This window comes from Eretmochelys imbricata, chromosome 6 (assembly GCF_965152235.1).
Source record: "Eretmochelys imbricata isolate rEreImb1 chromosome 6, rEreImb1.hap1, whole genome shotgun sequence".
Taxonomy (NCBI): domain Eukaryota; kingdom Metazoa; phylum Chordata; order Testudines; family Cheloniidae; genus Eretmochelys; species Eretmochelys imbricata.
In genome coordinates, this window is record NC_135577.1 from 124,057,562 (window position 1) to 124,069,666 (window position 12,105).

The 12,105-nt window shown below is 46.7% G+C and overlaps 1 protein-coding gene across 3 annotated transcripts in view; it reads left to right on the top strand.

Annotated features, from left to right (window-relative positions):
* Nucleotides 1–8,559, top strand: part of DLGAP5 (DLG associated protein 5) — a 50,145-nt gene extending 41,586 nt beyond the window's left edge. For all 3 annotated transcript variants that reach the window (XM_077819588.1, XM_077819589.1, XM_077819590.1), the window contains exons 17-19: nucleotides 1,108–1,363; nucleotides 6,507–6,556; nucleotides 8,123–8,559. In XM_077819588.1, the coding sequence (XP_077675714.1) occupies nucleotides 1,108–1,363; nucleotides 6,507–6,556; nucleotides 8,123–8,248 (432 nt within the window). In that variant the 3' untranslated portion in view covers nucleotides 8,249–8,559. The remainder of the gene's footprint in view (nucleotides 1–1,107; nucleotides 1,364–6,506; nucleotides 6,557–8,122) is intronic.
* Nucleotides 8,560–12,105: the final 3,546 nt, after the last annotated feature.

A 12,105-nucleotide genomic window follows, 5' to 3' on the forward strand; every position in this document is an offset into this window, starting at 1 on the left:
TGTTTTCATTGACTAGTGCATGTATGTGCCTTAAAAATCTATCTTCAGTATATAAGAAACTGTTAATGTTTACCCCATAAATCAGTGAATACCATGGATTCTGAATCAGGAGAATGTACTTTCCTGTTCCTCCAGAGCGTCTGAAAGTTCGGAGAGGTGTTTGCATAGGATCACTAGTATTGAATGGCAGATTATCTTAAGCTTTGTTTCTTGTTTATATGGATCCACATTTAATCCTTTTTGGGCCCAGTTGAGTCCAACAGCATAAAGCCATTTTCCTACACACTACTAAAAATCTCCTGCATTGATTTTTATCCTCATAATCTACTACACTTAAAAGAGCAAGCAAAGAATGTTCTTCCTGTTTGTTTGTTTCACCTCGGAGAATGTCTAGATGCAATATTATCTTTACCTGCATTTAACTTCTCCATGCACTTATTCCACATCACTGTCTGCAGAGGGGATCTTGTATATGAAACATTTGTTCAGTTATGACTGCCCCTCTTGTCTTCCCCCAAGAAGTTTCTCATAGCTTTCCTCAGGGAGATAGCCTTGCCTATGGGACTTTTCAAGCTTCAATATTGCTCAGTATGTAGTTCTGTGCTTTTAGGAAACAATGTAGCAAGAGAAGGAACTGGTTACCTAAAATACTCTTCAGGCACCTCTGCTAGAAGTGTAAATTCAGTTTTCTTCAGGGAGGGAGAATTGACCTTATATTTTCCTCTTCAAAAGCTTGTCAAAGAAGCACCAAAGAAACTAGCTTACCTCTGAAATAGATCACAGCAGTGGACTTACAGAGGCCACCTTTTTTTTTTGGTCTTTTGAAGAGTCTCTTGTGTAAATGTACTAAACTCTAACAAATTATCCAAAGACTAACGCCAACCCACAGGCCTTGTATCTTAACAATACACATGGTGGAGTACCATCTTCCATGATCTCTTGGCCTGCACGTGTCCTGGCCCTCATGTACACTTTGTGCTTTCTTTCTGTTTCTAAAGTTGATACATTTTTCACTGACAACAAAACAAAAAGCCCAAAACAGAACTGAGTACTTATTTATGTCTCTCTTGCTATCTTACTTTCTACTTTTCCCTTTTAATTCTTCAGGAAACAAATGTAGCTGTTCTTGAGGTGTGTTTACACCCAGATGAAAGGAGGAGTTCAGGTCCTGTTGATTCCCAAGCGCTGGAAGATCCTGGCACTAAAATAGAAATGCCAGATGTTACAGAAGAGATGGAACTGTCTGCTACAGATCTTACGGGTCAAGACATTGTCATGCACAGCCCAGAAAAGAATGTCCAGCCAGAAACTGATTTCATTGAGGCTGAAAAACCAAACACACCAGAATATAGGTTCTCTTCAGGTGCGTTTCTTTATGGCTATTTCTCATAGTTTGTGTTTTACTGTTAGGATTGAGGCTTTATCTGACAATTTTAAGATTATTAATGGACCTTGTTAACACGTGAACTTATTGGTGCAGGACTATTAGTCTCTCTAAGGGTATGTCTACACTACGGAATAAGGTCGAATTTATAGAAGTTGGTTTTTTAGAAATCGGTTTTATATATTCGAGTGTGTGTGTCCCCACAGAAAATGCTCTAAGTGCATTAAGTGCATTAACTCGGCGGAGCGCTTCCACAGGACCGAGGCTAGAGTCGACTTCCGGAGCGTTGCACTGTGGGTAGCTATCCCACAGTTCCCGCAGTCTCCGCTGCCCATTGGAATTCTGGGTTGAGATCCCAATGCCTGATGGGGCTAAAACATTGTCGTGGGTGGTTCTGGGTACATATCGTCAGGCCCCCCTTCCCTCCCTCCCTCCGTGAAAGCAAGGGCAGACAATTATTTCGCGCCTTTTTTCCTGAGTTACCTGTGCAGACGCCATACCACGGCAAGCATGGAGCCTGCTCAGGTAACCGTCACCGTATGTCTCCTGGGTGCTGGCAGACGCGGTACGGCATTGCTACACAGTAGCAGCAACCCATTGCCTTCTGGCAGCAGACGGTGCAGTACGACTGGTAGCAGTTCTCGTCGTGTCTGAGGTGCTCCTGGCCACGTCGACTGGGAGCGCCTGGGCAGACATGGGCGCAGGGACTAAATTTGGAGTGACTTGACCAGGTCATTCTCTTTAGTCCTGCAGTCAGTCCTATTGAACCGTCTTATGGTGAGCAGGCAGGCAATACGGATTGCTAGCAGTCCTATTGCATCATCTTCTGCCGGGCAGCTATGAGATGTGGATGGCATGCAGTCCTTCTGCACCGTCTGCTGCCAGCCAAAGACGTAAAAGATAGATGGAGTGGATCAAAACAAGAAATAGACCAGATTTGTTTTGTACTCATTTGCTCCCCCCCCCCCCCCCCCCCGGTCACACTGCAGTCACTCACAGAGAAGGTGCAGCGAGGTAAATCTAGCCATGTATCAATCAGAGGCCAGACTAACCTTCTTGTTCCAATAAGAACAATAACTTAGGTGCACCATTTCTTATTGGAACCCTCCGTGAAGTCCTGCCTGAAATACTCCTTGATGTGAAGCCACCCCCTTTGTTGATTTTTTGCTCCCTGAAGCCAACCCTGTAAGCCGTGTTGTCAGTCGCCCCTCCCTCTGCCAGAGCAACGGCACACAATCGTTCCGCGCCTTTTTTCTGTGCGGACGCCATACCAAGGCAAGCATGGAGGCCGCTCAGCTCACTTTGGCAATTAGGAGCACATTAAACACTACACGCATTATCCAGCAGTATATGCAGCACCAGAACCTGGCAGAGCGATACCGGGCGAGGAGGCGACGTCATCGCGGTCACGTGAGTGATCAGGACATGGACACAGATTTCTCTGAAAGCATGGGCCCTGCCAATGCATGCATCATGGTGCTAATGGGGCAGGTTCATGCTGTGGAACGCCGATTCTGGGCTCGGGAAACAAGCACAGACTGGTGGGACCGCATAGTGTTGCAGGTCTGGGACGATTCCCAGTGGCTGCGAAACTTTCGCATGCGTAAGGGCACTTTCATGGAACTTTGTGACTTGCTTTCCCCTGCCCTGAGGTGCATGAATACCAAGATGAGAGCAGCCCTCACAGTTGAGAAGCAAGTGGCGATAGCCCTCTGGAAGCTTGCAACGCCAGACAGCACTACCGGTCAGTTGGGAATCAATTTGGAGTGGGCAAATCTACTGTCGGGGCTGCTGTGATGCAAGTAGCCCACGCAATCAAAGATCTGCTGATATCAAGGGTAGTGACCCTGGGAAATGTGCAGGTCATAGTGGATGGCTTTGCTGCAATGGGATTCCCTAACTGTGGTGGGGCCATAGACGGAACCCATATCCCTATCTTGGCACCGGAGCACCAAGCCGCCGAGTACGTAAACCGCAAGGGGTACTTTTCAATAGTGCTGCAAGCTCTGGTGAATCACAAGGGACGTTTCACCAACATCAACGTGGGATGGCCGGGAAAGGTACATGACGCTCGCATCTTCAGGAACTCTGGTCTGTTTCAAAAGCTGCAGGAAGGGACTTTATTCCCAGACCAGAAAATAACTGTTGGGGATGTTGAAATGCCTATATGTATCCTTGGGGACCCAATCTACCCCTTAATGCCATGGCTCATGAAGCCGTACACAGGCAGCCTGGACAGTAGTCAGGAGCTGCTCAACTACAGGCTGAGCAAGTGCAGAAAGGTGGTAGAATGTGCATCTGGACGTTTAAAAATGCGCTGGCACAGTTTACTGACTCGCTTAGACCTCAGCGAAACCAATATTCCCACTGTTATTACTGCTTGCTGTGTGCTCCACAATATCTGTGAGAGTAAGGGAGAGACGTTTATGGTGGGGTGGGAGGTTGAGGCAAATCGCCTGGCTGCTGGTTACGCGCAGCCAGACACCAGGGCAGTTAGAAGAGCACAGGAGGGCGCGGTACGCATCAGAGAAGCTTTGAAAACCAGTTTCATGACTGGCCAGGCTACGGTGTGAAAGTTCTGTTTGTTTCTCCTTGATGAAACCCCCCGCCCCTTGGTTCACTCTACTTCCCTGTAAGCTAACCACCCTCCCCTCCTCCCTTCGATCACCGCTTGCAGAGGCAATAAAGTCATTGTTGCTTCACATTCATGCATTCTTTATTCATTCATCACACAAATAGGGGGATGACTACCAAGGTAGCCCAGGAGGGGTGGTGGAGGAGGGAAGGAAAATGCCACACAGCACTTTAAAAGTTTACAACTTTAAAATTTATTGAATGCCAGCCTTCTTTTTTTTGGGCAATCCTCTGTGGCGGAGGGGCTGGTTGGCCGGTGGCCCCCCCACCGCGTTCTTGGGCGTCTGGGTGTGGAGGCTATGGAACTTGGGGAGGAGGGCAGTTGGTTACACAGGGGCTGTAGTGGCAGTCTGTGCTCCAGCTGCCTTTGCTGCAGCTCAACCATACACTGGAGCATACTGGTTTGGTCCTCCAGCAGCCTCAGCACTGAATCCTGCCTCCTCTCATCACGCTGCCGCCACATTTGAGCTTCAGCCCTGTCTTCAGCCCGCCACTTACTCTCTTCAGCCCGCCACCTCTCCTCCCGGTCATTTTGTGCTTTCCTGCACTCTGACATTATTTGCCTCCACGCATTCGTCTGTGCTCTGTCAGAGTGGGAGGACAGCATGAGCTCGGAGAACATTTCATCGCGAGTGCGTTTTTTTTCTTTCTAAGCTTCACTAGCCTCTGGGAAGGAGAAGATCCTGTGATCATTGAAACACATGCAGCTGGTGGAGAAAAAAAAAGGGACAGCGGTATTTAAAAAGACACATTTTATAAAACAGTGGCTACACTCTTTCAGGGTAAACCTTGCTGTTAACATTACATACATAGCACATGTGCTTTCGTTACAAGGTCGCATTTTGCCTCCCCCCACCGCGTGGCTACCCCATCAACCTTCCCCCCTCCCTGTGGCTAACAGTGGGGAACATTTCTGTTTAGCCACAGGCAAACAGCCCAGCAGGAATGGACTCCTCTGAGTGTCCCCTGAAGAAAAGCACTCTATTTCAACCAGGTGACCATGAATTATATCTCTCTCCTGAGGATAACACAGAGAGATAAAGAACAGATGTTTGAATGCCAGCAAACATACACTGCAATGCTTTGTTGTACAATGATTCCTGAGTACATGTTACTGGCCTGGAGTGGTAAAGTGTCCTACCATGAAGGACGCCCTCCCCAGAAACCTTTTGCAAAGGCTTTGGGAGTACATCCAGGAGAGCCGCGAATGCCAGGGCAAAGTAATCCTTTCACATGCTTGCTTTTAAACCATGTATAGTATTTTAAAAGGTACACTCACCGGAGGTCCCTTCTCCGCCTGCTGGGTCCAGGAGGCCGCCTTGGGTGGGTTCGAGGGGTACTGGCTCCAGGTCCAGGGTGAGAAACAGTTCCTGGCTGTCGGGAAAACCGGTTTCTCCGCTTGCGTGCTGTGAGCTATCTACAACCTCATCATCTTCTTCGTCCCCAAAACCTGCTTCCGTATTGCCTCCATCTCCATTGAAGGAATCAAACAACACGGCTGGGGTAGTGGTGGCTGAACCCCCTAAAATGGCATGCAGCTCATCATAGAAGCGGCATGTTTGGGGCTCTGACCCGGAGCGGCCGTTCGCCTCTCTGGTTTTCTGGTAGGCTTGCCTCAGCAGCTTCAGTTTCACGCGGCACTGCTTCGGGTCCCTGTTATGGCCTCTGTCCTTCATGCCCTGGGAGATTTTGACAAAGGTTTTGGCATTTCGAAAACTGGAACGGAGTTCTGATAGCACGGATTCCTCTCCCCATACAGCGATCAGATCCCGTACCTCCCGTTGGGTCCATGCTGGAGCTCTTTTGCGATTCTGGGACTCCATCATGGTCACCTCTGCTGATGAGCTCTGCATGGTCACCTGCAGCTTGCCACGCTGGCCAAACAGGAAATGAGATTCAAAAGTTCGCGGTTCTTTTCCTGTCTACCTGGCCAGTGCATCTGAGTTGAGAGTGCTGTCCAGAGCGGTCACAATGGAGCACTCTGGGATAGCTCCCGGAGGCCAATACCGTCGAATTGTGTCCACAGTACCCCAAATTCGAGCCGGCAAGGCCGATTTAAGCGCTAATCCATTTGTCAGGGGTAGAGTAAGGAAATCAATTTTAAGAGCCCTTTAAGTCGAAATAAAGGGCTTCATCGTGTGGACGGGTGCAGGTTTACATCGATTTAATGCTGCTAAATTCGACCTCAAGTCCTAGTGTAGACCAGGGCTGTATGGGGTGGGGTCAGTGTCTATTTGGCATTTGCACTGACATCCTTGTATTACACTGGATGCACAACGGCAAACAACCATACTACTCAAGAGGCTTTTTTATTGTATAATCTTCAATAGGGTGTGTAATCCCGCTATAAAAAGCAGAAGCAAAGGTTGATATACGCTATGAAAACAAACTGAAGTCAGGAATAGGTACAGAAAATGTATAGCTTTTCCAGCATTATTAAGCAATGGAGTGTAACTTTTCAATTTTGAAATGTGGTCTTATTTTCCAGATCTTTTTCATAGCGATTTCATCTCTAGTGATGGAACTCCTTTTGACGTGGTAGGTTCACCTTTAGTCTGACTTGACTAAAACAATCCATTTACATGGCAACACCATTAAACTTTCATATAAAATGGCTTTGTAAAATTCCCTGAACTACTGCAATGAATTCAACTCCATAAAAAGTCAGTATGAAAGACCTGGTTACTCAAGTGCAGTGGTTCTCAAACTGCGGGTCTGGGTTTGAATGGGGTCACCAGGGCTGGCTTAGACTTGCTGAAGCCCGAGCCCCACTACCCAGGGCCAAAGCCTGAGGGCTTCAGCCCTGGGTGGCAGGACTCAGGTTGCAGGCCCCCTGACTGGGGCTGAAGCCCTTTGGCCCTCCCACCTGGAGCAGTGGGGCTTGGGCTTTGGCCCGCCCCCCAGGGCAGTGGGGCTTGGGCAGGCTCAAGGTTCAGTCCCCTGCCCCAGATCGTGAAGTAACTTTTATTGTTAGAAGGGGGTCGTGATGTAATGAAGTTTGATAACCCCTATTCTAGTGAATGCAGCCCTTTGTGGTGACTCAAGAAGAGCTTACGTGGATCCGGATAAAATAGCTCAAGATTTTTGTAGAACAGTTGTCTAACTCCTGTCAGACTGCTTGATCCTTGACTTGGTCAAACTGCCAAACATCCAGAAAATCTAATTAGTCTGAACCCTTAGTGATCTTCTCCCTCATGAAGAGTTGAGGCATGATAGCTAACCAGGTGAAGGCTTATTTCCTTCTGTTAATACCTGCTAAAAATGGATCATATGCTCCTCACTTTCTGCCTTCATCTGTCCTTTTCCTTCCCTCTTTCATACAAGACTGCTTCAGGTCTCTATTCTCCCTCTGCCTTGGTAGCTCTAATATTTTCTTGGGCTGAAGTTGTCAAAAGAGCCCCAGGAGAAAGTTGGTGTCCAAATCTAGGGGATTTGGGTGCCCAGCTCCATTGGCTCCTCTGAAGATCCCCACCTTGCTACTGTAACTGGTCCCCTTCTCTCCAAAACTGAGCTGATACTTAAACTCTCCTTATGTGATTGGAAACACAAGCCAGCAAAGTGCTGGACCAAAGAGGAGGTCCCAGTGACATTGGTAAGTTGGTTTTGGGGGGGTGGGGGGGATGGTTGATTCGTGGGTGTTGCTTTGGAACAATGTGAAGTACAACAGCTATCACCACATTTGAGCCGAGCTCTCCATCCGATGCTTAACATTTCTAGCCATGCTGCTGCTTTCGGCAGCCGCTTTCGGCACTCTTAAGGGTTCCGCTAGCAAAGCCTATGTTTTACCTTTAAAGCTGTGATAATTAGTGCCCATAGTACTGAATGAGGGGATGAGAGAAAATTCCCTTAATAAAATTCCTGTGTCAAAACATTGTCCCCCACCTCTTGTCCCAAGGGCTTATACATGTCTACTATTCATAGACACCTACACCATGCATAAACACTTGATTGACAATGACAGTTCCTGTCAGTCTGGCATTAAATCATTGTGCTAATCAGTAGAGTAATCTGCTGCTGTAATATAAATTAGTGACTTTTGTTATGTGCTGTAGGCTGGATAACTGTTGCTTGAACACTTACTTCACACTTTAATTTCCCCTACAGCCAAGCTTGGATTGCAGCCTCCCCTTCACGCCAGTCAGGAATGAAGCACAGAAGGTTGCTGCAGCTGAAATATGCAATGATCTAATTGTATTTTCTCCTTTGTCTCTCCCCTCTGTGGAAAAATGAAGACTGACTTTGAATTCAGAATGTGTAAATTACACTAACTGAATACACAGAGGGACATCTGAAGTACCAGGATATTACCCTTGAGAACAACTGTGTACTGAGTAAATGTGTCTAACCTGGTATTTAAATAGTAGAGCTACTTATTAAAAATGTTTTTTGTAACATTTTATGAAGCAGATGACGTTGCAATTTGATAACTGCTGTACAGTAATTGCTAGGGAGGGTGATAAGTAGACCTGCTGTATCCATAGTGACTTGCATGATGACTCTCCTATTTAGGGATAATATATCATGTCTAAGCTTTCACACATGTCCTATCCACTCCATGGTATAAACTTTATTTTATTCAGTTTTTGCTTTTCTCCATTTCTTTCCTTACCTCAAAAAATAATTCATGTATAAAATATGGGGCATGCTTTGTGCAGTCATTGGTACAGTGTTAGCTGCACCTCTATCCCCTTTCTGGTCTCTGAGTGCATCCATTCGGGCCCTTTGTCTTTACACTCTGGAATTCCACAGTTCTCCCACACTTACACCGAGCCCTGGGCTAGTTAGTACTCTGTGTATTGACTGTGCTTATTCAGCAGCTCTGACGGGGGCTCTTTTTAGGAGTCAGCCATCAGTGACCAAACAGCTTTCTTAAAACAAACAATATGTTGGTTTTAACAGTAGGAACAAAGCATTTGAGGAGGATTTGAAAACAGGTGTGTATGAGTGTGGCTGATGGCACCTGAGGCAAGTTTTCTTCAGACTCCCCCAGCAAGTTCTTGTATGTCACCCTGATTTCCCCAAACTCCCCCTCCATCTTGAGAGAGACTCAAACTTGCCACAGTTCTTTGATCTCCTGTGCTCCTGAGCCTTTGCCTGTCTTGGCATCAGCTCTTAACAAGCCACAAGTGGTTATGGAGCAGTGGCTTATCCTGAACCCTTCCTTTTCCTTATTAGCCCCCCGTTGAACTAGATCAATATATTCATACAGCAAACATCCCAATAACCAAGGCAACATCCAGTATTCATAAATTATTATAGATCAGCTCCAATTGTCACACATCATTTTAAAAAAAGTGACTTTTAGCCTCTTCATTGTCTAATTGTCAATCTTGTATAATTAAAATACCAATTCTCCCCTAACTTTACTTCAAAAGCTTAGTCAGATACCTAGTATCTTTCCATGGTTACAATGCTTTCTGCTGCATCTCGCCTCTGAAGGGGTATCTTATTTCAAAGTGTTAAGCTGAAAGTGCTGTATTCATGACACTAGAGTCGGGTGTTGAACTAAAGATGAGGGTGCTAACCTGTCTCAGGATTGCTGTGCTGGTCCACTTGCTGAATTCGGTCCCCAAGGCAGATAGCCATCTCCATTCCTCTTTTACAGAGGACAAATTTCTTGCTCAGCTGAATTCTTAAAAATCCTGTGTAGTAAGGAGTGTTGGAGAATCATATGTGAAATGTTAGTCTGTATATAATAGTGTTAAATGGTGGGGGGGTTCTGATGACCCTGTCCTTCTGGGCTAGCACATCTCACCTGCTGGCAACTCAAACTGCCTGCTCCTTACTATGTAATGTCACAATTAAGGCATAACTGTTAGTTGCCTTAAGTGGACAAGTCATATATTACATATGACTCATCCTTGATAAGTTTGTAAACAGGTTCCCTAAGGGTTTCTTTTAAAGTAATGCTTGTCCTGATGTTCTTCATGTGACTTCAGATTGCAGCTTTCCTGGGGAGTGTTGCATGTGAATGGAATCAGATCTGAAAATGGACTCTGTAAGATTAAAGGGAACATACAACTTTAACAGATCCCCTCAAAGAAATTAACCGACCCATAAGCCTCTCCTTCCAGCAGGGTGTAGGAGGAAATTGTTTAGCTAAACTTTATGGTAAAACCACCTGGAGATGAAGGATAGTCTAGTAGCTAGGGTACTCTGCCACTGACTTCCTCTGTGACCTTAGGTAAGTTGCTTAGCCTCTCTGTGCTTCAGTTTCTTATCTATAAAATAAGGATACTAGTCCTATCTCACAATGGGGGTTTGAGGTGCTCAGGTAGCATGGTAATGGAAGATTTAAGTAATGCTAATTTGTATTGCTCACACCTTCAGCCATCTTATTCTCAGGCTTCAGAGTTCTAACCTCCTTGAAGTAGTTGTGGCATAACTTGCCATACCTTCCCCTTCATGAACAAGGTCAGCTCCCAGACTGCTGCACTGGGCAGCACAGCATGGGGAGGAGGTGACCAGCCCTCTGTGGAGAAAGAAGTGGTGCGGGACTATTTAGAAAAGCTGGACGAGCACAAGTCCATGGGGCCAGATGCGCTGCATACGAGAGTGCTAAAGGAGTTGGTGGATGTGATTGCAGAGCCATTGGCCATTATCTTTGAAAACTCATGGCGACCCGGGGAAGTCCCGGACTACTGGAAAAAGGCTAATGTAGTGCCCATCTTTAAAAAAGGGAAGAAGGAGGATCCTGGGAACTACAGGCCAGTCAGCCTCACCTCAGTCCCTGGAAAAATCATGGAGCAGGTCCTCAAGGAATCAATTCTGAAGCATTTAGAGGAGAGGAAAGTGGTCTGGAACAGTCAGCATGGATTCACCAAGGGCAAGTCATGCCTGACTAATCTAATTGCCTTCTATGAAGAGATAACTGGCTCTGTTGATGAGGGGAAAGTGGTGGACGTGTTCCTTGACTTTAGCAAAGCTTTTGACACGGTCTCCCACAGTATTCTTGCCAGCAAGTTAAAGAAGTATGGGCTGGATGAATGGACTATAATGTGGATAGAAAGTTGGCTAGATTGTCGGGCTCAACGGGTAGTGACCAATGGCTCCATGTCTAGATGGCAGCCGGTATCAAGTGGAGTGCCCCAAGGGTCGGTCCTCGGGCCGGTTTTGTTCAATATCTTCATAAATGATCGGGAGGATGGTGTGGATTGCACCCTCAGCAAGTTTGCAGATGACACTAAACTGGGAGGAGAGGTAGATACGCTGGAGGGTAGGGATAGGATACAGAGGGACCTAGACAAATTAGAGGATTGGGCCAAAAGAAATCTGAGGTTCAACAAGGACAAGTGCAGAGTGCTGCACTTAGGCCGGAAGAATCCCATACACCGCTACAGACTAGGGACCGAATGGCTCGGCAGCAGTTCTGCAGAAAAGGACCTAGGGGTTACAGTGGACGAGAAGCTGGATATGAGTCAACAGTGTGCCCTTGTTGCCAAGAAGGCCAATGGCATTTTGGGGTTTATAGGTAGGGGCACTGCCAGCAGATCGAGGGACGTGATCATTCCCCTCTATTCGACATTGGTGAGGCCTCATCTGGAGTACTGTGTCCAGTTTTGGGCCCCCCACTACAAGAAGGATGTGGAAAAATTGGAAAGAGTCCAGCGGAGGGCAACAAATTATTAGGGGACTGGAACACATGACTTCTGAGGAGAGGCTGAGGGAACTGGGATTGTTTAGTCTGCGGAAGAGAAGAATGAGGGGGGATTTGATAGCTGCTTTCAACTACCTGAACGGGGGTTCCAAAGAGGATGGATCTAGACTGTTCTCAGTGGTAGCTGATGACAGAACACGGAGTAATGGTCTCAAGTTGCAGTGGGGGAGGTTTAGGTTGGATATTAGGAAAAGCTTTTTCACTAGGAGGGTGGTGAAACACTGGAATGCATTACCTAGGGAGGTGATGGGATCTCCTTCCTTAGATATTTTTAAGGTGAGGCTTGACAAAGCCCTGGCTGGGATGACTTAGTTGGGGATTGGCCCTGCTTTGAGCAGGGGGTTGGACTAGAGGACCTCCTGAGGTCCCTTCCAACCCTGAGATTCTATGATTCTATTAGAATGTACAGAGGCAACCTTTCCTAGGAGAG